General features: G+C 46.5%; 2 protein-coding genes across 27 annotated transcripts in view; both read left to right on the top strand.

Moving 5' to 3' along the window:
- clasp2 (cytoplasmic linker associated protein 2) overlaps window positions 1-4,601 on the top strand; it is a 112,972-nt gene extending 108,371 nt beyond the window's left edge. For all 25 annotated transcript variants that reach the window (XM_055876564.1, XM_055876557.1, XM_055876560.1 and 22 more), the window contains 2 exons: window positions 2,668-2,784; window positions 2,976-4,601. In XM_055876564.1, the coding sequence (XP_055732539.1) occupies window positions 2,668-2,784; window positions 2,976-3,053 (195 nt within the window). In that variant the 3' untranslated portion in view covers window positions 3,054-4,601. The remainder of the gene's footprint in view (window positions 1-2,667; window positions 2,785-2,975) is intronic.
- Window positions 4,602-7,379: 2,778 nt separating this feature from the next.
- On the top strand, window positions 7,380-22,557 carry ubp1 (upstream binding protein 1). 2 transcript variants are annotated; one of them, XM_055876576.1, is made up of 17 exons: window positions 7,380-7,519; window positions 8,166-8,381; window positions 10,584-10,741; window positions 10,929-11,005; window positions 11,121-11,226; window positions 11,351-11,457; window positions 11,544-11,696; window positions 12,040-12,150; window positions 12,331-12,438; window positions 15,903-16,006; window positions 16,084-16,138; window positions 16,297-16,387; window positions 18,868-18,958; window positions 19,569-19,687; window positions 20,254-20,396; window positions 21,666-21,717; window positions 21,839-22,557. In XM_055876576.1, exons 2-17 carry the CDS (start codon window positions 8,266-8,268, stop codon window positions 21,874-21,876), a joined length of 1,629 nt encoding a protein of 542 aa, XP_055732551.1. In that variant the 5' UTR covers window positions 7,380-7,519; window positions 8,166-8,265; the 3' UTR covers window positions 21,877-22,557. The 2 variants fall into 2 exon arrangements, with proteins under 2 accessions (XP_055732551.1, XP_055732550.1); XM_055876575.1 differs by lacking the exon at window positions 7,380-7,519 and adding an exon at window positions 7,582-7,735.

The raw sequence follows: 22,557 nt of genomic DNA, 5'->3' as shown, positions 1-22,557 counted from the left end.
ACACACACATACAGGTAGCACACACACACACACACGCATACAGGTAGCACACACACACACACATACAGGTAGCACACACACACACACACACTCACATACAGGTAGCACACACACACACATACATACAGGTAGCACGCACACACACACACACACACATACAGGTAGCACACACACACACACACACACACACACATACAGGTAGCACACACACACATACAGGTAGCACACACACACACACACACACATACAGGTAGCACACACACACACACATACAGGTAGCACACACACACACACACACACTCACATACAGGTAGCACACACACACACACATACAGGTAGCACACACACACACACACACATACAGGTAGAACACACACACATACAGGTAGCACACACACATACAGGTAACACACACACACACACACACACACACACACACACATACATGTAACACACACACACATACAGGTAGCACACACACACACACATACAGGTAGCACGCACACACACACACATACAGGTAGCACGCACACACACACATACAGGTAGCACACACACACACACACACACACACACACACACACACACACACACACACATACATACAGGTAGCACGCACACACACACACACACACACACACACACACACACACATACAGCTAGCATGCACACACACACACACATACAGGTAGAACACACACACACATACAGGTAGCACACACACACACACATACAGGAAGCGCACGCACACACACATACAGGTAGCGCACGCACACACACATACAGGTAGCGCACGCACACACACATACAGGTAGCGCTCGCACACACACATACAGGTAGGGCGCACACACACACATACAGGTAGGGCGCACACACACACACATACAGGTAGGGCGCACACACACACACACATACAGGTAGGGCGCACACACACACACACATACAGGTAGGGCGTACACACACATACAGGTAGCGCACACACACACATACAGGTAGCGCACACACACACATACAGGTAGCACACACACATACAGGTAGCGCACACACACACATACAGGTAGCGTACACACACACACACACACACACACACACACACACACACACACACACACACACAGGTAACGCGCGCACACACACACACAGGTAACGCACACACATCAGGTAGCACACACACACATACAGGTAGCACGCACACACATACAGGTAGCACACACACACATACAGGTAGCACACACACACACACACACATACAGGTAGCACACACACACACATACACATACAGGTAGCACACACACACACATACACATACAGGTAGCACACACACACATACAGGTAGCACACACACACACACACATACAGGTAGCACACACACACACACACACATACAGGTAGCACACACACACACACACACACACACACATACAGGTAGCACACACACACACACACACACGCATACAGGTAGCACACACACACACACATACAGGTAGCACACACACACACACACACACACTCACATACAGGTAGCACACACACACACATACATACAGGTAGCACGCACACACACACACACACACATACAGGTAGCACACACACACACACACACACACACACACACATACAGGTAGCACACACACACATACAGGTAGCACACACACACACACACATACAGGTAGCACACACACACACACATACAGGTAGCACACACACACACACACACACTCACATACAGGTAGCACACACACACACACATACAGGTAGCACACACACACACACACACATACAGGTAGAACACACACATACAGGTAACACACACACACACACACACACACACACACACATACATGTAACACACACACACATACAGGTAGCACGCACACACACACACATACAGGTAGCACGCACACACACACATACAGGTAGCACACACACACACACACACACACACACACACACACACACACATACATACATACAGGTAGCACGCACACACACACACACACACACACACATACAGCTAGCACGCACACACACACACACATACAGGTAGAACACACACACACATACAGGTAGCACACACACACACATACAGGTAGCACACATACACACACATACAGGAAGCGCACGCACACACACATACAGGTAGCGCACGCACACACACATACAGGTAGCGCACGCACACACACATACATGTAGCGCTCGCACACACACATACAGGTAGGGCGCACACACACACATACAGGTAGGGCGCACACACACACACATACAGGTAGGGCGCACACACACACACATACAGGTAGGGCGCACACACACACACACATACAGGTAGGGCGCACACACACACACACATACAGGTAGGGCGCACACACACACATACAGGTAGCGCGCACACACACATACAGGTAGCGCGCACACACACATACAGGTAACGCGCACGCACACAGGTAACGCGCACACACAACGCACACACATACAGGTAACACACACGCATACAGGTAACGCACACACACACATACAGGTAACACACACACACATACAGGTAGCACACACACACATACAGCTAACACAACCTCGTTATTCAGGGTTATGACCCACTGTCATGTTATGGAGGGCTATAACCCTTCTATCGTGTAATACAGGCTAATAACCCCTCTATGTCATGTTATGCAGGGTTATGACAACTCTGAGAGCAGTGTGAGGAAGGCCTGTGTATTCTGTCTGGTGGCCCTCTACGCAGTCATAGGGGAGGAGCTAAAACCTCACCTCAACCAACTGTCTGGCAGCAAAGTGAGTGACCATGCCCACTTGCTACTAACCAGACCCATTATCTGTGTTCCAATACATCCACGCTAGCATACTTAATTCTTCAATTCATCAATTCATTTTAAATTACTGGATCAGGAGGATTCCAGAAGAACTGCTTCAGTTCTACAACCCAAACTCTCTTCCGCCTCTCCCCCTCTCTTCTCTCTCTCCAGTTGAAGTTGTTGAATCTGTACATCAAGCGTGCCCAGTCCGGCTCCAGTGGTGGTGAGCCCCCTGCAGACAGCCTATAGAGCAGATGAACAGCCCACGGGACAACTATGGAGCTGCACTCTCCCTCTGGAGACTTTTAACACAGACACACAAGGACACACTCTTACATGGATGCACAAACACATACATGCTTACATGAACACACACGTGCACTTACTTACACGCTTACATGAACACACATACGCTTATACGTACATCTGCTTACACATAAACATGCTGATAAGAAGGCTGACACACACACACTGTCCTGGACCCCCCCCCTCCTGTTACCTCCAAGTCGCCTACTGCAGGGCACTCTGCAATGCACTCTGGGAGGAGAGGAGTGTTGTAGTTCCCCTCACTGACGTTGAAGATCCAACCTGCTCTCTGAGATTCACCCCTGACGTCGACACACCTCGCCCTCTGACCCCGATCTCACTCTGAAGCCTCAACGCTAACGGTTTTAACTTTGGTTTAACTTCCTGATTCTAGTAGAATAGGGGAGGGGCCGGAACAGCAGCATGATGTAGCCACACCCCAGGCAGGACAAATAGATAGATAGAGGGAGGGAAGCGGGTAGAGGAGCATGTATGTGTGTGAGAGGAGGGGGGTGTATATCTGTGGTCAGTCAGCCTGTCCGTTATAGTGGTTGAGTGGGTTTTAGCCCCTGAAACTGAAGGCAAATCTGAAATGGCACCCTAAACCCTACGTAGTAGACTACTTTTGGCCAGAGCTACATAGTGCCACCACATATAGCTCTGGTCAAACTATAAGGAGTAGGGTGCAATTTCGTCTCAAAGCATTCTCTGTCCGTCGAATGGTGATAGTTCCACCCTGTGGCAGTGGGAACATGGTACGACCTTCCCTGCACAGCACTAATGCTCATAAGCGGGTCACAGTAGATCATAACTGCTCTTAGCAGCTACGTAGGCAGTGAGTGTGAGGTATAGGAGGCATAATGTGCTTGGCTATGCATGACGATGATTTTAACAAGATCTTTTTATCCGGAGCCTATTAACTGTCACAGTAGAAGGGAGGGGGTGAAATTAAAGTTAATGATGTCCACCCCTTTCAGAGAAGTCCATGGTACCTTCCACTGCTCCCCGCCATGTCTTGGATGAGCTCATTTCAGACAGAAAGAGGGGGAGAGGCTTATATACATCAAACTATGACCAGACATGGCTTATTATTATTAATATTATTATTATCACCTAGTGGATATGTAACTATACATGATATTATAAAAAATGGAATAATATCCGATAATGACGTCATTTAGGAGAGTCCCTGAAGGACGTGTGCGCTCTGCGTCCTGATCTATTTTATTTTCTGTTGCGCGTTCCGTAGTCTCTCTCACGTTAGTTTCCCCACCGGGGAGACATGTATTATTTACTGATCAGAAACTGTTGAGTCACCTTTCGCCCCCTCCTTCTCTTCTTTTTCCTTTCCTCGCTTCTGCTTCCTCTTGTTGTCATTCTCTCCCTCTTTTTGTGACATTCTAGTCTTCACTGTGTTTCCCTCAGTGCATTTACAAAGCTGTGCTTACAATAAAATGAAAAATAAAGAAAACTTGTACAGACCATAATAAACATGGTTTCTGTCTGTTACTGTGAGGGACAACTGTTCTGCTAACACACACACACACACACACACACACACACACACACACACACACACACGTGTTCTACAATTAAACCAAGTCGTGTCCCTTGCGCACTGACTGGAATCAACTGGTAATTATTTACCAGAGGACAACACAGGGAAGATACTTTTGCTGGACAGTGTGTGTGAATGTGTCTAAATGTGAAAGCTGCAGGATAGATGGTCAACGTGAAAGCTGCAGAATAGATAGTCTACCTGAAGCTGAACTATAACCTCGTATTAGGCTCGGAATGTGTGGTTGGGAGAGGTAACTTCAGTAGTAGGCTGTTGTAGTGGTTGTTACTGGATCTGTCCTGGAAGGACAATGTGAAAAGAAAATATCTAAGCCAGTAGAGAACAGTTTGGGTTGTCCCTTCAATGTGAATCCGGATCAAATGTGTGGCCTTTCACATTTCCTCTCAAACTTAATTAAACGCTCTTGTTTATTTTGATCCAGTACAATGATCATACAGTGCAGAATGGAAAGAATTCAGACCCCTTCACTTTTTCCACATTTTGTTACGTTACAGCCTTGTTCTAAAATTGATTAAATTAAATGTTTTCCTCATCAATCTACACACAATACCCCATAATGACAAAGCGAAAACGTTTTTTAGAAATGTTTATTTGCATAAGTATTCAGACCCTTTGCTATGAGACTAGAGATTGAGCTCAGGTGCATCCTGTTTCCATTTATCATCCTTGAGATGTTTCTACAACTATGAGTCCACCTAGGGTAAATTCAATTGATTGGACATGATTTGGAAAGGCACACCTGTCGATTTAAGGTCCCACAGTTCAGTGCATGTCAGAGCAAAAACCAAGCCATGGGGTCAAAGGAATTGTCCGTAGAGCACTGAGAGCACTGAGACAGATGTCGAGGCACAGATCTGGGACAGGGTACCAAAAAATGTCTGCACCATTGAAGGTTCCCAAGAACACAGTGGCCTCCATCATTCTTAAATGGAAGAAGTTTGGAACCACCAAGACTCCTCTTTGAGCTGGCCGCCCAGCCAAACTGAGCAATCTGGGGAGAAGGGCCTTGGTCAGGGAGGTGACCAAGAACCCGAGGTCACGCTGACAGAGCTCCAGAGTTCTGTGGAGATGGGAGAACCTTCCAGAAGGACAACCATCTTTGCAGCACTGCACCAATCAGGCCTTTATGGTAGAGTGGCCAGATGGAAGCCACTCCTCAGTAAAAGTCACATGACTTCCCACTTGGAGTTTGCCAAAAGGCACCTAAAGGACTCTGACTATGAGAAACAAGATTCTCTGGTTTGATGAAACCAAGGTTTAAGTCTTTGGCCTGAATGCCAAGCATCACGTCTGGAGAAAACCTGGCACCATCCCCATGGTGAAGCATGGTGGTGGCCGCGGCCATGCTGTAGGGCTGTTTTTTAGCGGCAAGGACTAGGAGACTAGTTAGGATTGAGGGAAAGATGAACGGAGCAAAGTACAGAGAGATCCTTGATGAAAACCTGCTCCAGAGTGCGCATGACCTCAGACTGGGGCGAAGGTTCACCTTTCAACTGGACAACAACCTTAAGCACACAGCCAAGACAACACAGGAGTGGCTTCGGGACAAGTCTCTGAATGTCCTTGAGTGGCCCAGCCAGAGCCCGGACTTGACCCGATCTAACATCTCTGGAGAGACTTGAAATTATCAGTGCAACGACGCTCCCCATCCAACCTGACAGAGCTTGAGAGGATCTGCAGAGAAGAATGGGAGAAACTCCCCAAATACAGGTGTGCCAAGCTTGTAGCGTCATACCCAAGAAGACTAGAAGCTGTACTCGCTGCCAAAGGTGCTTCAACAAAGTACTGAATAAAGGGTCTGAATACTTACGTAAATGTTATATTTCTGTTTTTGCTTTGTCATTATGGGGTATTGTGTGTAGATTGAGGGGGGGACTAATTTGATCCATTTTAGAATAAGTAACAATGTGGAAAAAGTTAAGGGGTCTGAATACTTTACGAATGCACTGTTTGTGAGGCATGGGATATTGGCATAACACTATGTTGGAGACCAAGGTTCATAGCAGTTTCTATATTCACTGGTTAATATGTGACATTATCTGATTCTTAACTCAAGATAAGGGTGGGTAGTCCTGCTATTGCAGGAGTGAATATTCATGACGGATTTATGTTCTTTATAAATGCACAGTGACCTCTTACAGCATGAAATCCAGACACAGGGTTAGTGGTTAACATGTGTGTCCTAAAGAGCCTCTGTGTCCCCATCCCAAATATCTCTCACTACAATCACTCCCACTAAATACATCTGAATTCACTTCTGTTGGCCTTGGTCCAACACCGCATCTATCCATTCCTCTCTTTTCTATAATAGGAACACAATGTTCTCTGGGAGCAGAGGGGTGTGAACATGCTAGCCTGTAGTAGCTGACTATTTTCACTGATTTATGTCTCTGTTGAATTATGCATTTGTGTATTATGATTATGAAAATGTATGTGATGGGTTGCCTGTGCCTGCTATGAACTGGTCACATCGGTGTTATAACGTCGATGGGTTGACGAAAGCTCCGAGGGAGCCCATTGGCTGAGCTGGGTGCGCTTGGCACCAGAGCGGCTCTCTGATTGGCCCAGAGACTCTGTGGCATCTACTGCGGCTGGAAGTTTTTTTTTTGGTTTTGTGAGGGCATAGTCTGTTGAGAAGCCATGTTTATGCTGGCTGCTTTTGTGACAACTGCCACTCTTCTGATGTTTAAAGACTTTTATTTAACCGGCCGGGAACTGTAGCCCTGGTCACACAAGTCCGCGATGAAAAAAGGAGAGAGGTTTCGGAGGGCACAGGAAGCGCTGGCTGCGACCTTCGCATAGGAGGATTCCAAACATCCGTGAATCAAAAGCAAGTGAAGTTTGCTAATGCTACTAGCCTGTAAATGCTAGCTAGTTAATTCGGACGGACATTGCGTGTGAATGCGGTGTGTGGACTGTCAACAACATCCCCCTGCAATTACGTAATGTTGCTAGCTAGCTAGCTAGCTAGGTGGCTAGCTATGGCTGGGTTTGGGATGTTACGGTGTGCCATGTCGCCGGCGAAATTGACTTTCGAGGACCGCAAGTGAGCTAACTATCGCTAGCTGGGTAGCTAGCGTTAGTGGTGCAGGGTTTCGCTAGCAAACGGTTATTTAGCATGCTGCTGGTAATCAACCCAACGTAATGGTTGTGGATTCTGTTGTTAACTAGCTAGCTAACGTATGTCTGTTAACTTTACCTAGCTAGTTAGTCTGTTTGTTGTCTTCACATCAGTCCAGATTTCTACTTTCACTTGCCAGCCATATTGTAACCAATTATGGCGATATATCACCCGGCTAGTGGAGCGCTATCAATACACTGTTATTCGATCTTCAGTTAGCTACCTACAGTAGTTATCTAACAGCAGCTAACTAGCCATCTTCTTAGCCAACCACCAGTAGCTAGCAGTTAGCCAGTAGTAGCAAACAACTATCTAACTAGCTACCTTGGTTAACTTTCTCTTAAATCTTCTCTAGTCCACCAGCAGCGGTTTATTCTCCCGCTAGCTGCGGTCCCTTCCCCGGAGGCAATCTGGCGGCCCTTCGGCTAGAGGCGGAGGAGAAGGAGCTGGGGGCCATGGCATGGGTGCTGAAGATGGACGATGCCACCATCGAGTCAGGGCTGGTACACGACTTCGATGCCAGTCTGTCGGGCATCGGGCAGGAGCTGGGGGCTGGCGCATACAGTATGAGGTTAGAGAGACCGTTTGGTATACAATATAGATATATCAGTGTGTCTGGACATGGGATGGAAGCTACAAACTGTTCCCACTATGTCTCCTAAACCCTGGGATTTACCCAATATGGAGGAATGACATTTTGTGTGTGTTGTATCCCATCCCCTCTGTGTGGTATGTGCGTGTTGGTCTTTGTTTTGGAGTGTGTTGGGATGGAGGGGGCCGTCACAGCAGGTTGCCATGGAGGACAGAAGGCTTAAATACCCTACTAGACACAAAGAGGGATGAGGGGGAGGGGGGTGTAGAGTGGACATCGGCAGAATGTAGGGAACATAAACCCTAAGCACAGTGAGGGAGGGGGGATAAGCTCTCCCCCACCACCTCTCTCTGGGTGGCAGTGGCACCTCTTGGAGTGATGACAACATGGTGTAACTGGGGTTACTATTGCAGCAATGAGCTGGGATGCTCAGGGGAGTTTGTAACTGTACCAGTCAGATCATCCACAATGGAACAGTCAGGAAAAGACACACACACACCTTCAGTGTCACACACACACACAGTTATGAAACACCACCCTCACAGTACCGCAACAGCCCTATGTGTGCATGTGTGTTTTCCCCACAAATGTTTTTGTGAAGTAGGTTGTGTTTCTGTGCGAAAGAGTTCCAGGACTGTCAGCTGTCTTATCATGATCCTCCCTGTGTGTGTCTCACATGTTTAGAGAGCAGCTGTGGTGCTCAGTAGGAACAGAATGTCTGTTTGTCAGTGGAGTCGGCTCCTCGTGTGTCAGGAAGCAGATGCAGTTTCCTTGGCAGCAATGCTGAGTGGGGAAGCGGCTCTGCAACTGGCATGCCATGCAGGAGGCATTGGGGTTGGGTTAGGGTGGGACAGGAAGAATACAGTACACTGTCTGCAGTAGTTGTTTATGAGGGGTCTGTTCCAGAGTGTGAATTATACCATATTCAGGGGATCTATATTTTTTTTGTGGGACCTTGTTTGTGTGGACGTGCTTGCGTATGCAATAAACAGTAAAGACATGTCGTTTACCGGTAAAAAAAAACATCCTACCTTTTTAATTTGGCATGAACACAGACATTCATGATGTTTTCATCTTATTGTCAAACAAATCTCTTAAAAAAAATGGCCTCCCTGCGCATGTTGGTCCACTCCAAAATAATTCCAGCATCCAAACTGTACACATGCGCCATTTGATTAATGGAACGAAACATCTGTTACAAATCACAAGTATAATGACATTTGTCGTTTGTTATTGGGTCTACACTCTTGTAACCTTAATTTATTGGTGCCTTACTGACAATCAAACTTTTTTTTTGTAGAAAGAAAAGTTGGGACATGAAATTCCAACTTGTAGCTCAGTTGGTAGTGCATGGTACCTCTAACCCCAGGGTTGTGGGTTTGATTTCCGCAGGGAACCAGTACGAAAAAAGTATTTAAATATATGAACTCACTACTGTAAGTTGCACTGGATAAGAGTGTCTGCTAAATGACACAAATGTAACATTAAATACGGGACCTTCGCGGGATGACAAGTGCACCCACCCACATGGATTGTTTTGTTTAAACCATGACATGGCAGTGGACTTGTTTGTTTAATTTGGAATAAACTTTTTATTTTAAGATATACCACTCTAGCAGACTAATTCACACTATGGTCTGTTCCAATAGTTCAAGGATTCCTTCCTCTCCCTTCATTGCCTATTTTCTTTCACTGATCTGACATGACTGGATTGATGGAAGCTATTTAGTGAATAATGTTCACCTATCCAATCTTGTCAGATTATTCGTGTTTACTTCAAGGTAGAGGAGGTCTTCTACAGCTTGACTTGACCTAAGAGCATTATGTGGACTTTAAATTCAGACTGCCAACTCCCCCCACATTTTCAAAGTGAACTTAATTAACCTGAGCTGTTCCAGGGACCATGAACACATTTCTTGGCATATAGAAGAGACTTTGGTTACCCAGGCACACACACACTTCTGCCTGGCGCTAGGATCTGTTAGGGTGAGCTGGGGACAGGCTGTCTGTCTGGAGCTGGTGCCAAGTGGATGTGTGCAGGTTGTCAGACTGGCTCGTGTGTTGTAAAACAGAAAAGTATTTTCCAGTGGGACACTTCAAACTGTTGCTGTTTCAACAGGGCTACTTAGTCTTACTTGCCCTAACTATTCTCTCTCCCACCATCTCTCTTTGTCTCTCCAGTGATGTGCTGGCCCTGCCAATCTTTAAACAGGAGGACTCCAGTCTTCCTTCAGACTGTGAGAGCAGCAGTCTCAACCCTCCCTTCCAGTACGTTCTTTGTGCTGCCACCTCCCCTGCTGTCAAACTACACGATGAGACGCTCACCTACTTGAACCAAGGTGACTTACTCACTCACTCACTCACTCCTGTCATGGGAAACTACCTTAACTATGCTGTAAACAAACCCACACTCACATGGTAATGCTTAATAGCTCTCCACCAATAGCAAGAATGGATGTTGTCTGTTTTCAAACAGCAGAGATACACAATCACTCAAACCTCATCTTAACCCCCTCTGTGTCTCAGGCCAGTCTTATGAGATCCGTATGCTGGACAACCGAAAGCTGGCAGAGTTACCAGAGATCAACAACAAGAGTGTCAAGGTCAGAAATGTTAAGATTGCAGCTTTTCTGTGTGCGTGGTTTCTTTGTCGTTGTGTTATGATCGTTGTGGTCGTTGTGTGGGTGTTGTTTCATAACTGTGTGTGTGTGTGTGTAGAGCATCGTTAGGGTGGTGTTTCATGACAGAAGACTCCAGTACACAGAGCACCAGCAACTGGAGGGGTGGAAATGGAATCGCCCTGGAGACCGTCTCCTAGATATTGGTAAGAACACTTAAGTGTGTGTGTAGTAGTCAGTACATGTGATGCCTTAGGGGGGGGGGGGGGGGGGGGGGGGGGTTTGTTTTTCGTTCTGTATGTAATACTAATTTGTTGTGTGTGTGTGTAGACATCCCTCTGTCAGTGGGTATTGTGGAGGCGAAGGCAAACCCTGCTCAGCTCAACGCTGCCGAATTCCTCTGGGACCTCAACAAGAGAGCCTCCGTGTTTGTGCAGGTAACACACCAATCCACACACACACACACTTCCCTGTAGTCACATTGACTTTCCTCTGTCTCTCTTCTCTCCATCTTTGTGTGTAGGTTCACTGCATCAGTACAGAGTTCACCCCTAGGAAGCATGGAGGAGAGAAGGGAGTTCCCTTCAGGATCCAGCTGGACACTTTCAGACAGGGAGACAACGGAGAGTACACTGAACACCTCCACTCTGCCTCCTGCCAAATCAAAGTCTTCAAGGTACCCACACACAGGGCGGCAGGTAGCCTAGTGGTTAGAGCGTTGGGCCAGTAACCCAAAAGGTTGCTAGATCGAATCCCCGAGCTGACAACGTAAAAATCTGTCGTTCTGCCCCTGAACAAGACAGTTAACCCACTGTTCCTAGGCCGTCATTGTAAATAAGAATTTGTTCTTAATTGACTTGCATAGTTAAATAAAACACACACACACATTCTCTGAACAGTCAATCACACTTACACACTTTGACATACTAAGTCAGATGACAAGCCTGCACCGGATTTAACATTCTGCATTCCCTCTTTCTCTCTCTATCTCTCTCTCTTTCTTTCTCTCCTCCCCCCAGCCAAAGGGGGCAGACAGGAAACAGAAGACTGACAGAGAGAAGATGGAGAAACGAACGTCTCAGGAAAAGGAGAAGTACCAGCCCTCCTACGACACAACCATACTATCAGAGGTTAGTCAGTCTGGGGGTTTGAATGGCATTTAATTAGGACTGGAAAACTAGAAGGCACTTAAACAGAGTTTGCATGTATTGGAAGTGTCACTTACAGGTATTAGTAGGCAAGTTTTGTATTTGTTTTGTTTGCAGTCAGATTGTGAGTGTGCATGTTTGTGTGTGTGTGTGTTTGTGTAGATGAGGCTGGAGCCCATCATAGAGGAGGCAGGAGACTATGAGCTGAAGAAGTCCAGCAAGCGGACGCTGCCGGCTGATTGTGGGGACTCGCTGGCCAAGAGAGGCACTGTAAGTGTCCTATATATTATACAGTAAATTAGGAAAGTATTCAGACTCCCTCCATTTTTCCACATTTTGTTATGTTACCGCCTTAGTCTAAAATTGATTAAATTGCCCCCCCCCCCCCCCCCCCCCCCCCCCCAATCTACACCCAATACCCCATAATGACAAAGCAAAAACTGTTTTTTAGAGATGTTTGCAAATGTATTAAACAAAACTAAAACTGCTTGTCATAGCAGAAACCAAGCCATGAGGTCGAAGGAATTGTCCATAGACCACTGAGACAGGATTATGTCAAGTCACAGATCTGGGGAAGGGTACCAAAACATTACTGCAGCATTGAAGATCCCTAAGAGCGCAGTGGCCTCCATCATTCTTAAATTACAGAAGTTTGGAACCACTAAGACTCCTCCTTGAGCTGGTCTCCCAGCCAAGCTGTGCAATCGGGGGATTAGGGCCTTGGTCAGGGAGGTGTCCAAGAACCCGATGGTCACTCTGACAGAGTTCCACTGTGGAGATGGGAGAACCTTCCAGAAGGACAACCATCTCTGCAGAACTCCACCATTTTCAGGCCTTTATGGTAGAGTGGCAGTAAAAGTCACATGACAGCCCACTTGGAATTTGCCAAAAGGCACCCGAAAGACTCTGACCACGAGAAACAAGATTCTCTGGTCTGATGAAACCAAGATTGAACTCTTCCACCTGAATGCCAAGCGTTCCGTCTCAAGGAAACTTGGTACCCTCCCTACGGTGAAGCATGGTGGTGGCAGCATCATGCTGTGGAGCTGTTTTTCAGTGGCAGGGACTGGGAGACTAGTTAGGATTGAGGGAAAGATGAACGGAGCAAAGTACAGAGAGATCCTTGATGAAAACCTGCTCCAGAGTGCGCATGACCTCAGACTGGGGCGAAGGTTCACCTTCCAACAGGACAACGACCCTAAGCACACAGCCAAGACAACGCAGGAGTGGCTTCGGTACAAGTCTCTGAATGTCCTTGAGTGGCCCAGCCAGAGCCCGGACTTGACCCGATCTAACATCTCTGGAGAGACTTGAAATTATCAGTGCAACGACGCTCCCCATCCAACCTGACAGAGCTTGAGAGGATCTGCAGAGAAGAATGGGAGAAACTCCACAAATACAGGTGTGCCAAGCTTGTACCCAAGAATACTCGAGGCTGTACTCACTGCCAAAGGCACTTAAGATCAGCCCCTTTACTCAGTACTTTGTTTATGTAAATGTGATATTTCCTTCATTTTTTATTTCTATATATAAACGTGCAAACATTTCTATAAACCTGTTTTTGCTTTGTCATTATGGGGTATTGTGTGTAGATTGATGAGGGGGGAAAACTTTTTAATCCATTTTAGAATAAGGCTGTAACGTAACAACATTTGGAAAAAGTAAAGGGGTCTGAAAACCTTCCAAATGCACTGTATATCCTATCCTATCCTTGACTTATTCCACATTTTGTTGGTACAGCCTGAATTCAAAATCTACACACAATATCGCATAATGACAAAACGAAAACATGTTTTTGGATAAAAAAAAAAAAAGTGTATTAAATTAAATACAAAAATATCTAATTTACCAAAGTATTCACACCCCTGAGTCAATACATGTTATAATCACCTTTGGCAGCGTTTACAGCTGTGAGTCTCTGGGTAAGTCTCAAAGAGCTTTGCACACCTGGATTGTACAATAATGTCACATTTATTCTTTTAAAAATTCTTCAAGCTCTGTCAAATGTGTTGTTGATCATTGCTAGACAGCCATTTTCAAGTCTTGCGATGGATTTTCAAGCTGATTTAAGTTAACTGTAACTAGGACACTCGGGAACATTCAATGTTGTCTTGGTAAGCAACTCCAGTGTATATTTGGCCTTGTTTTAGGTTATTGTCCTACTGAAAGATGAATTTGTCTCCCAGTGTCTGTTGGAAAGCAGGCTGAACCAGGTTTTCCGCTATGATTTTGCCTGTGCTTAGCTCTATTCCATTTCTTTTTATCAACAAAAAAAACTTCCTAGACATTGCCAAGCATACCCATAACCTGATGCAGATGCCAAGCATACCCATAACCTGATTCAGATGCCAAGCATACCCATAACCTGATTCAGATGCCAAGCATACCCATAACCCGATGCAGATGCCAAGCACACCCATAACCCGATGCAGATGCCAAGCACACCCATAACCCGATGCAGATGCCAAGCACACCCATAACCCGATGCAGATGCCAAGCACACCCATAACCCGATGCAGATGCCAAGCACACCCATAACCCGATGCAGATGCCAAGCACACCCATAACCCGATGCAGATGCCAAGCACACCCATAACCCGATGCAGATGCCAAGCACACCCATAACCCGATGCAGATGCCAAGCACACCCATAACCCGATGCAGATGCCAAGCACACCCACAACCCGATGCAGATGCCAAGCACACCCACAACCCGATGCAGCCACCTCTGTGCTTGAAAATATGAAGATTGGTGCTCAGTGATGTGTTGGATTTGCCCCAAACATAACGCTTTGTATTCAGGACATTAAGTTCATTTCTATGCCACATTTTTTACAGTTTTACTTTAGTCCCTTATTGCAAACAGGATACATGCTTTGGAATATTTTATTCTGTACAGGCTTCCTTCTTTTCACATTGTAGTTACTCCACAATACCATCCTAAATGACAATGTTGTTGATCCATCCTCAGTTTTCTCCTATCACAGCCATTACACTGTTTTAAAGTCACCATTGGCCACATGGTGACATCCCTTAGCGGTTCCTTCTTCTCTGTCAAATTAGTTAGGAAGGACGCCTGTATCTTTGTAGTGACTGGGTGTATTGATACACCATCCAAAGTGTAATTAAAAACTTCAACATTTTCAAAGGGATATTCAATGTATGTTTATTTTTTCCCATCTACCATTAGATGGCCTTTGCGAGGCATTGGAAAACCTCCCTGGTCTTTGTGGTTGAATCTGTGTTTGAAATTCACTGCTCCACTGAGGGACCTTACAGATAATTGTATGTGTGGGGTACAGAGATGAGGTAGATATGTTAAACACTATTGTACACATTGTGACTAGTTAAACAAAAGTTTACTCCTGAACTTATTATTAGGCTTGCCATAACAAAGGAGTTGAATACTTATTGACTTAAGACATTTCAGCTTTTTTCTTTTATTAATTTTTTTGAGAAACATCATTCCACTTTGACATTATGGGGTATTGTGTGCAGGCCAGTGATACAAAATCTCAATTTGATCAATTTTAAATTCAGACTGTAATATAACAAAATGTGAGAAGTCTAGGTGTGTGAATACTTTCCGAAGGCACTATATATTATATAAACATCCTCCACTCCTGTCAAGGCAGTGAATATAATATGTGGAGTGGTTTGATGCTTGGTAATTGGTGACGGTAATGCTCAGTAGTATTATGGCAGTGTGTTGTCTCTCTCTCCTCTCTGGTCAGTGTTCTCCGTGGCCTGATGCCTACATCAGCTCTCCACAGACAGCTGGCCCCTCTTTCTCCTCTACACCGCTCTCCACATACACTGCCTCCTCTGTACCTGACAGGTAGGCCCGTGTGTGAGAGTGAGAAAATTCTTTGTGGACATAGTGAGATAATGCTGACTGTGACTGTTGTATTTCAGTGGCCCCTCGTCGCCCAATCACCAGACAGACCCTGTCAGCCAAGTCGTCACAGAGGTTAGTATACATCACAAACACACACGGACGTGTCTCAAATCCTGTAAAAACTTCTCATTTAACAAAAGCCTCCAGTTTAGGTTATATTTATGTTGAAATTCATTGTTATCCCCCCCAACACACCCTCTTCTCTTTATCTATATCCCTCTCTCCAACAGCTCAGTCCTACGGCTACCATCAAGGAGGCTCAGAAGTGGCTTGTCAAGAACCGCTTCAACACATATGCACGACTCTTCTCCCACTTCTCAGGTACACACACACACTTCACATTGTGTAGGTTATTTTGTAGGAGTTATTAAAGTCAACCTTTTGTAATGTCATCCAGAGATGGCGCTCCTAGTGGCCGGGGACTTTAATGCAGGGAAACTTAAATCAGTTTTACCTCATTCCTAATAGCATGTTAAATGTGCAACCAGAGGGAAAAAGAACTCTAGACCACCTTTACTCCACACACAGAGACACGTACAAAGCTCTCCCTCGCCCTCCATTTGGCAAATCTGACCATAATTCTATCCTCCTGATTCCTGCTCACCAGCAAAAATTAAAGCAGGAAGCACCGGTAACTCGATCAATAAAAAAGTGGTCAGATGCTAAGCTACAGGACTGTTTTGCTAGCACAGACTGGAATATGTTCCGGGATTCTTCCGATGGCATTGAGGAGTACCCCACATCAGTCACTGGCTTTATCTATAAGTGCATTGATGATGTCGTCCCCACACTGACCTTACGTACATAACCCAACCAGGATCCATTGATTACAGGCAACATCCGCACTGAGCTAAAGGGTAGAGCTGCCGCTTTTAAGGAGTGGGACTCTAACCTGGAAGCTTATAAGAAATCCTGCTATGTCCTCCGACGAACCATCAAACAGGCAATGCGTCAGTACGGGACTAAGATTGAATCGTACTACACTGGCGCTGACGCTCGTCGCATGTGGCAGGGCTTGCAAACTATTACAGACTACAAAGGGAAGCACAGCCACGAGCTGCCCATTGACATGAGGCTACCAGACGAGCTCAACTACTTCTATGCTCGCTTCGAAGCAAGTAACACTGAAACATGCAATGAGATCATCAGCTGTTCCGGACGACTGTGTGATCACGCTCTCCGCAGCCGACGTGAGTAAGACCTTTAAACAGGTCAACATTCAGAAGGCCACAGGGTCAGACGGATTACCAGGACGTGTACTGAGAGCATGCGCTGACCAACTGGCAAGTGTCTTCACTGACATTTTCAACCTCTCCTGGTCTGTAATACCAACATGTTTCAAGCAGACCACCATAGTCCCTGTGCCCAAGAACACCAAGGTAACCTGCCTAAATGACTACCGACCCATAGCACTCACATCTGTAGCCATGAAATGCTTTGAAAGGCTGGTTATGGCTCACATCAACACCATCATCCCAGAAACCCTAGACCCACTCCAATTTGCATACCGCCCCAACAGATCCACAGATGATGCAATCTCTATTGCACTCAACACTGCCCTTTCCCACCTGGACAAAAGGAACACCTATGTGAGAATGTTATTCACTGAATACAGCTCAGTGTTCAACACCATAGTGCCCTCAAAGCTCATTACTAAGCTAAGGACCCTGGGACTAAACACCTCCCTCCAACTGGATCCTGGACTTCCTGACGGGCTACCCCCAGGTGGTAAGGGTAGGTAACAACCCATCTGCCATGCTGATCCTCAACACGGGGGCCAATCAGGGGTGTGTGCTCAGTCCCCTCCTGTACTCCCTGTTCACTCACGACTGCATGGCCAAGCACGACTCCAACACATCATTAAGTTTGCTGATGACACAACAGTGGTAGGCCTGATCACCGACAATGATGAGACAGCCCATAGGGAGGAGGTCAGAGACCTGACCGTGTGGTGCAAGGACATCAACCTCTCCCTCAATGTAATCAAGACAAAAGAGATGATTGTGGACTACAGGAAAAGGAGGACCGAGCACACCCCATTCTCATCGACGGGGCTGTAGTGGAGCAGGTTGAGAGCTTCAAGTTCCTTGATGTCCACATCACTAACGTGGTCCAAGCACACCAAGACAGTCGTGAAGAGGGCACGACAAAACCTATTCCCCCTCAGGAAACTAAAAAGATTTGTCATGGGTCCTGAGATCCTCAAAAGGTTTTACAGCTGCACCATCGAGAGCATCCTGACAGATTGCATCACTGCCTGGTATGGCAACTGCTCGGCCTCCGACCGCAAAGCACTACAGAGGGTAGTGCGTACGGCCCAGTACATCACTGGGGCCAAGCTTCCTGCCATCCAGGACCTCTATGTGTCAGAGGAAGGCCCTAAAAATTGTCCGACTCCAGCCACCGTAGTCATAGACTGTTCTCTCTGCTACCTCATGGTAAGCAGTACCGGAGCGCAAAGTCTAGGTCCAAGAGGCTTCTAAACAGCTTCTACCCCCAAGCCATGAGACTCCCAGACTATCTGCAGTGCTCCCCCCCCCCCACGCTGCTGCTACTTTCTGTTATCTATGCATAGCCACCGGTGCCCCACATATTGACTCTGTACCGGTACCCCCTGTAGATAGCCCCTCTATTGTTATTTACTGCTGCTCTTTAAATATTTGTTATTCTTATCTCTTACTTTTTTGGGGGTCTTTTCTTAAAACTGCACTGTTAAGTGCTTTCAAGTAAGCATTTCACAGTAAGGTCTACACCCATTGTATTTGGCGCATGTGACAAATAAAATGTGATTTGATGTGTAGGTTGTGACTTAATGAAGTTGACCCGGGATGACCTGGTTCAGATCTGTGGAGCTGCTGATGGAATCAGACTCTTCTACACACTCAGATCCAGGTGAGTGAGGGTGAGTGAGTGAGGGTGAGTGAGTGAGGGTGAGTGAGTGAGGGTGAGTGAGTGAGGGTGAGTGAGTGAGGGTGAGTGAGTGAGGGTGAGTGAGTGAGGGTGAGTGAGTGAGGGTGAGTGAGTGAGGGTGAGTGAGTGAGGGTGAGTGAGTGAGGGTGAGTGAGTGAGGGTGAGTGAGTGAGGGTGAGTGAGTGAGGGTGAGTGAGGGTGAGTGAGTGAGGGGGTGAGGGGGTGAGTGAGGGGGTGAGGGGGTGAGTGAGTGAGGGGGTGAGTGAGTGAGGGGGTGAGTGAGTGAGGGGGTGAGTGAGTGAGGGGGTGAGTGAGTGAGGGAGGGAGGGAGGGATGAAATGTGATTCGGAACATGAATAATCATATTTGCCTTGGGAAAATGTATGTGAAAAATGTAAGTGAATGTAAATGTATGTGAAAAATGTAAGTGAAATGATCACCAAAGTGCCTTTTCACCCACTCTGGGCAGAGTGTTTGATACCTGGCAGAGTGGGTGAACACCCTAGAGAGGGTTGAGACAGGTTATGTGAATCTGTGCATCTCTGATTTATATTCCTGTTTATCTGTGTATAACGTGTATGTATCCTTGCAGGTCGGTGCGTCCCAGGTTGACCATCTATGTGTGTCAGGAGTGTGACGTGGAGAGCCCCCTGCTGGAGAGACGCTGCGACAGCGAGAACGGAGAGCACAGTGACTCACCTAACTTATATGGTAGGTGTGTCTCACAGGCAGGCGGTGGCACCTTAATTGGGGAGGACAGGCTCATAGTAATGGCTGGAACGGAATCGATGGTATGGAACGCATCAAGCACATGGTTCCCATGCACTCCGTTCTAGACATTGTTATAAGCTGTCCGCTCCTCAGCAGACTCCTGTGGTCTCTTTGTACTTTTGATCTCGTGGATGGTCAGTCAGATATTTACCAACTCTGGCGAGGTGACTGCTTTCTTATTGTTTGAACTACAGAGTGCAGCTTTTAAAGATACGGTATATAGTCCCTCAAAAAGGGGAAATAACCACAAATGTTGCTGGGAAAAAGAAATGAACTAAAGCTGAAATAAATATTCTTGTTCATGTGTGCTTTCCTCTTTTTCATAAAGAATTACAATAGGAGTTTGGCATTATACCACCACAATTGTTTACCTACGGATAAAGCAACTTTTTCTGTGAGGACTAATTTGGAATATACTGTACACACCTCTGTGTGTCTATTTATAGAAGCATCAGTGTGCCTGTGTGTTTTAATGGGGGTGTGTGTTTTAATGGGTGTGTGTGCAGTGTACCATGCTCTATACCTGGAGGAGCTGACGGCTGCTGAGTTGATCAGGAAGATGGCGTGTGTGTGTAGTGTTCCACTGGGACAGATCAACCAGGTCTACCGACAAGGACCCACAGGAATACACATACTGCTGAGTGACCAGGTACACACACACATACTACTGAGTGACCAGGTACACACACACATACTGCTGAGTGACCAGGTACACACACACATACTGCTGAGTGACCAGGTACACACACACACATACTGCTGAGTGACCAGGTACACACACACATACTGCTGAGTGACCAGTTACACACACACATACTGCTGAGTGACCAGGTACACACACACATACTGCTGAGTGACCAGGTACACACACACACATACTGCTGAGTGACCAGGTACACACACACACACACACACACACTGCTGAGTGACCAGGTACACACACACACACTGCTGAGTGACCAGGTACACACACACACACTGCTGAGTGACTAGGTACACACACACACACACACTGCTGAGTGACCAGGTACACACACACACACACTGCTGAGTGACCAGGTACACACACACACACACACTGCTGAGTGACCAGGTACACACACACACACACACACTGCTGAGTGACCAGGTACACACACACACACACACTGCTGAGTGACCAGGTACACACACACACACACACACTGCTGAGTGACCAGGTACACACACACACACACACACACTGCTGAGTGACCAGGTACACACACACACACACACACTACTGAGTGACCAGGTACACACACACACACACACACTGCTGAGTGACCAGGCACACACACGCACACTGCTGAGTGACCAGGCACACACACGCACACTGCTGAGTGACCAGGCACACACACGCACACTGCTGAGTGACCAGGCACACACACACGCACACTGCTGAGTGACCAGGCACACACACACACACACACTGCTGAGTGACCAGGCACACACACACGCACACTGCTGAGTGACCAGGCACACACACACGCACACTGCTGAGTGACCAGGTACACACACGCACACTGCTGAGTGACCAGGTACACACACGCGCACTGCTGAATTTTATCTTTGACAAAGAAGAGCTGACATTCTTTGACCATCAGGTGTTTGCATTATATTTACATACTGCCTCTGTTACACAATGCTGTGTCCCATCATAAACCGTCCCCCTTCAACTCACTCAGGAAGTGTGCCATTCAAATCACTCCCAAACTCCACTAGCTGTGATGGGCAGTGTGTTATCTACCCATTTTAATTCTTTATCAGTATAACCCTCACATGATTACATTGTCTTGTAGTTATAAGATTTTTATTTAATGTTTATCAAAGATTTAACAGTAACATCCCTTGTTTTTATGAGTATTTAATGTTGAAGTTAATTCATGTTGTTCCCCAGGTGGTTTATAACTTACCTGATGAGAGCTGCTTTCTCATTGGCACACTCAAAGGTATGTTGATAGTCTGTGTGTCTGGCCCTAGACATTTCTTTACTGGTCTTTTCTAGTTTCTGTTTCCCATGTTTAGCCTCCATGCTAACACTACGTCTTGTCTTTCTCTCTCTCCCTCTAGATGAAACGGGGGAGGGGCTCCATCTGGTTTTGAAGTAGCGATGGAGGACGAGAGCATGATGACATCACTGAAACCTCCTCCCTCCGTGACGAGCAGAGCAGCCTCCCTCTCTCTCTCCTATCGTTCAGATTGCTATGTGTAAGGCAGAAGGACAGAGGGACTGAACTGAAGCCATGTTAACGTTAGAATCTGACGCGGGTGTGACCACTGTTTCATATTGAAAACACTATTACTGAGGGGGGGGGGCGTGTGGCGTGTTTTATTCTCTCCATTTCTTTATAGTTTTATAAGTGGGGAGGGGTAGGCTGCCCCCCACAGAGAGGCTCATAGAGGCAGTGCTATAGGCTTCAGCCAGGGCTAGGCCAGTAGTCAGTGCTGTAATGCCATGTGACTTGAACATACAGATTGATGGACAGACAGACGGACCCCAGCCGCTTGATCTCATTTGCTTTGACTGAGACTCGACCACTTCCACGGAAGCAGAGCTGGCAACAAATAAACTCAAACAGAACACTGTCTAGAACACGTGTCAAACTCATTCCTCTGAGGGCTGAGTGTCTGCAGGTTTTTGCTCCACCCTTGTACTTTATTGATGAATTAAGGTCAGTAATTAGTAACTAACTCTCCTCACCTGGTTGTCTAGGTCTTAATTGAAAGGAAAAACCTGCAGACACTCGGCCCTCCCAGGAATGAGTTTGACCCTGATCTAGAACAACAGT

This window comes from Salvelinus fontinalis, chromosome 22 (assembly GCF_029448725.1).
Source record: "Salvelinus fontinalis isolate EN_2023a chromosome 22, ASM2944872v1, whole genome shotgun sequence".
In the NCBI taxonomy this organism is placed as follows: domain Eukaryota; kingdom Metazoa; phylum Chordata; class Actinopteri; order Salmoniformes; family Salmonidae; genus Salvelinus; species Salvelinus fontinalis.
This window is presented reverse-complemented; position numbering and strand designations above follow the sequence as displayed.

Bases quoted from the DNA above. Each gene is read 5' to 3' on its own strand.
- ubp1 (XM_055876575.1), top strand. From the start codon at position 7,671: ATGGCTGGGTTTGGGATGTTACGGTGTGCCATGTCGCCGGCGAAATTG. The intron at 11,458-11,543 runs GTAACACACCAA...CTTTGTGTGTAG, and splicing joins GAGCCTCCGTGTTTGTGCAG to GTTCACTGCATCAGTACAGA. The intron at 21,718-21,838 runs GTATGTTGATAG...CTCTCCCTCTAG, and splicing joins TCTCATTGGCACACTCAAAG to ATGAAACGGGGGAGGGGCTC.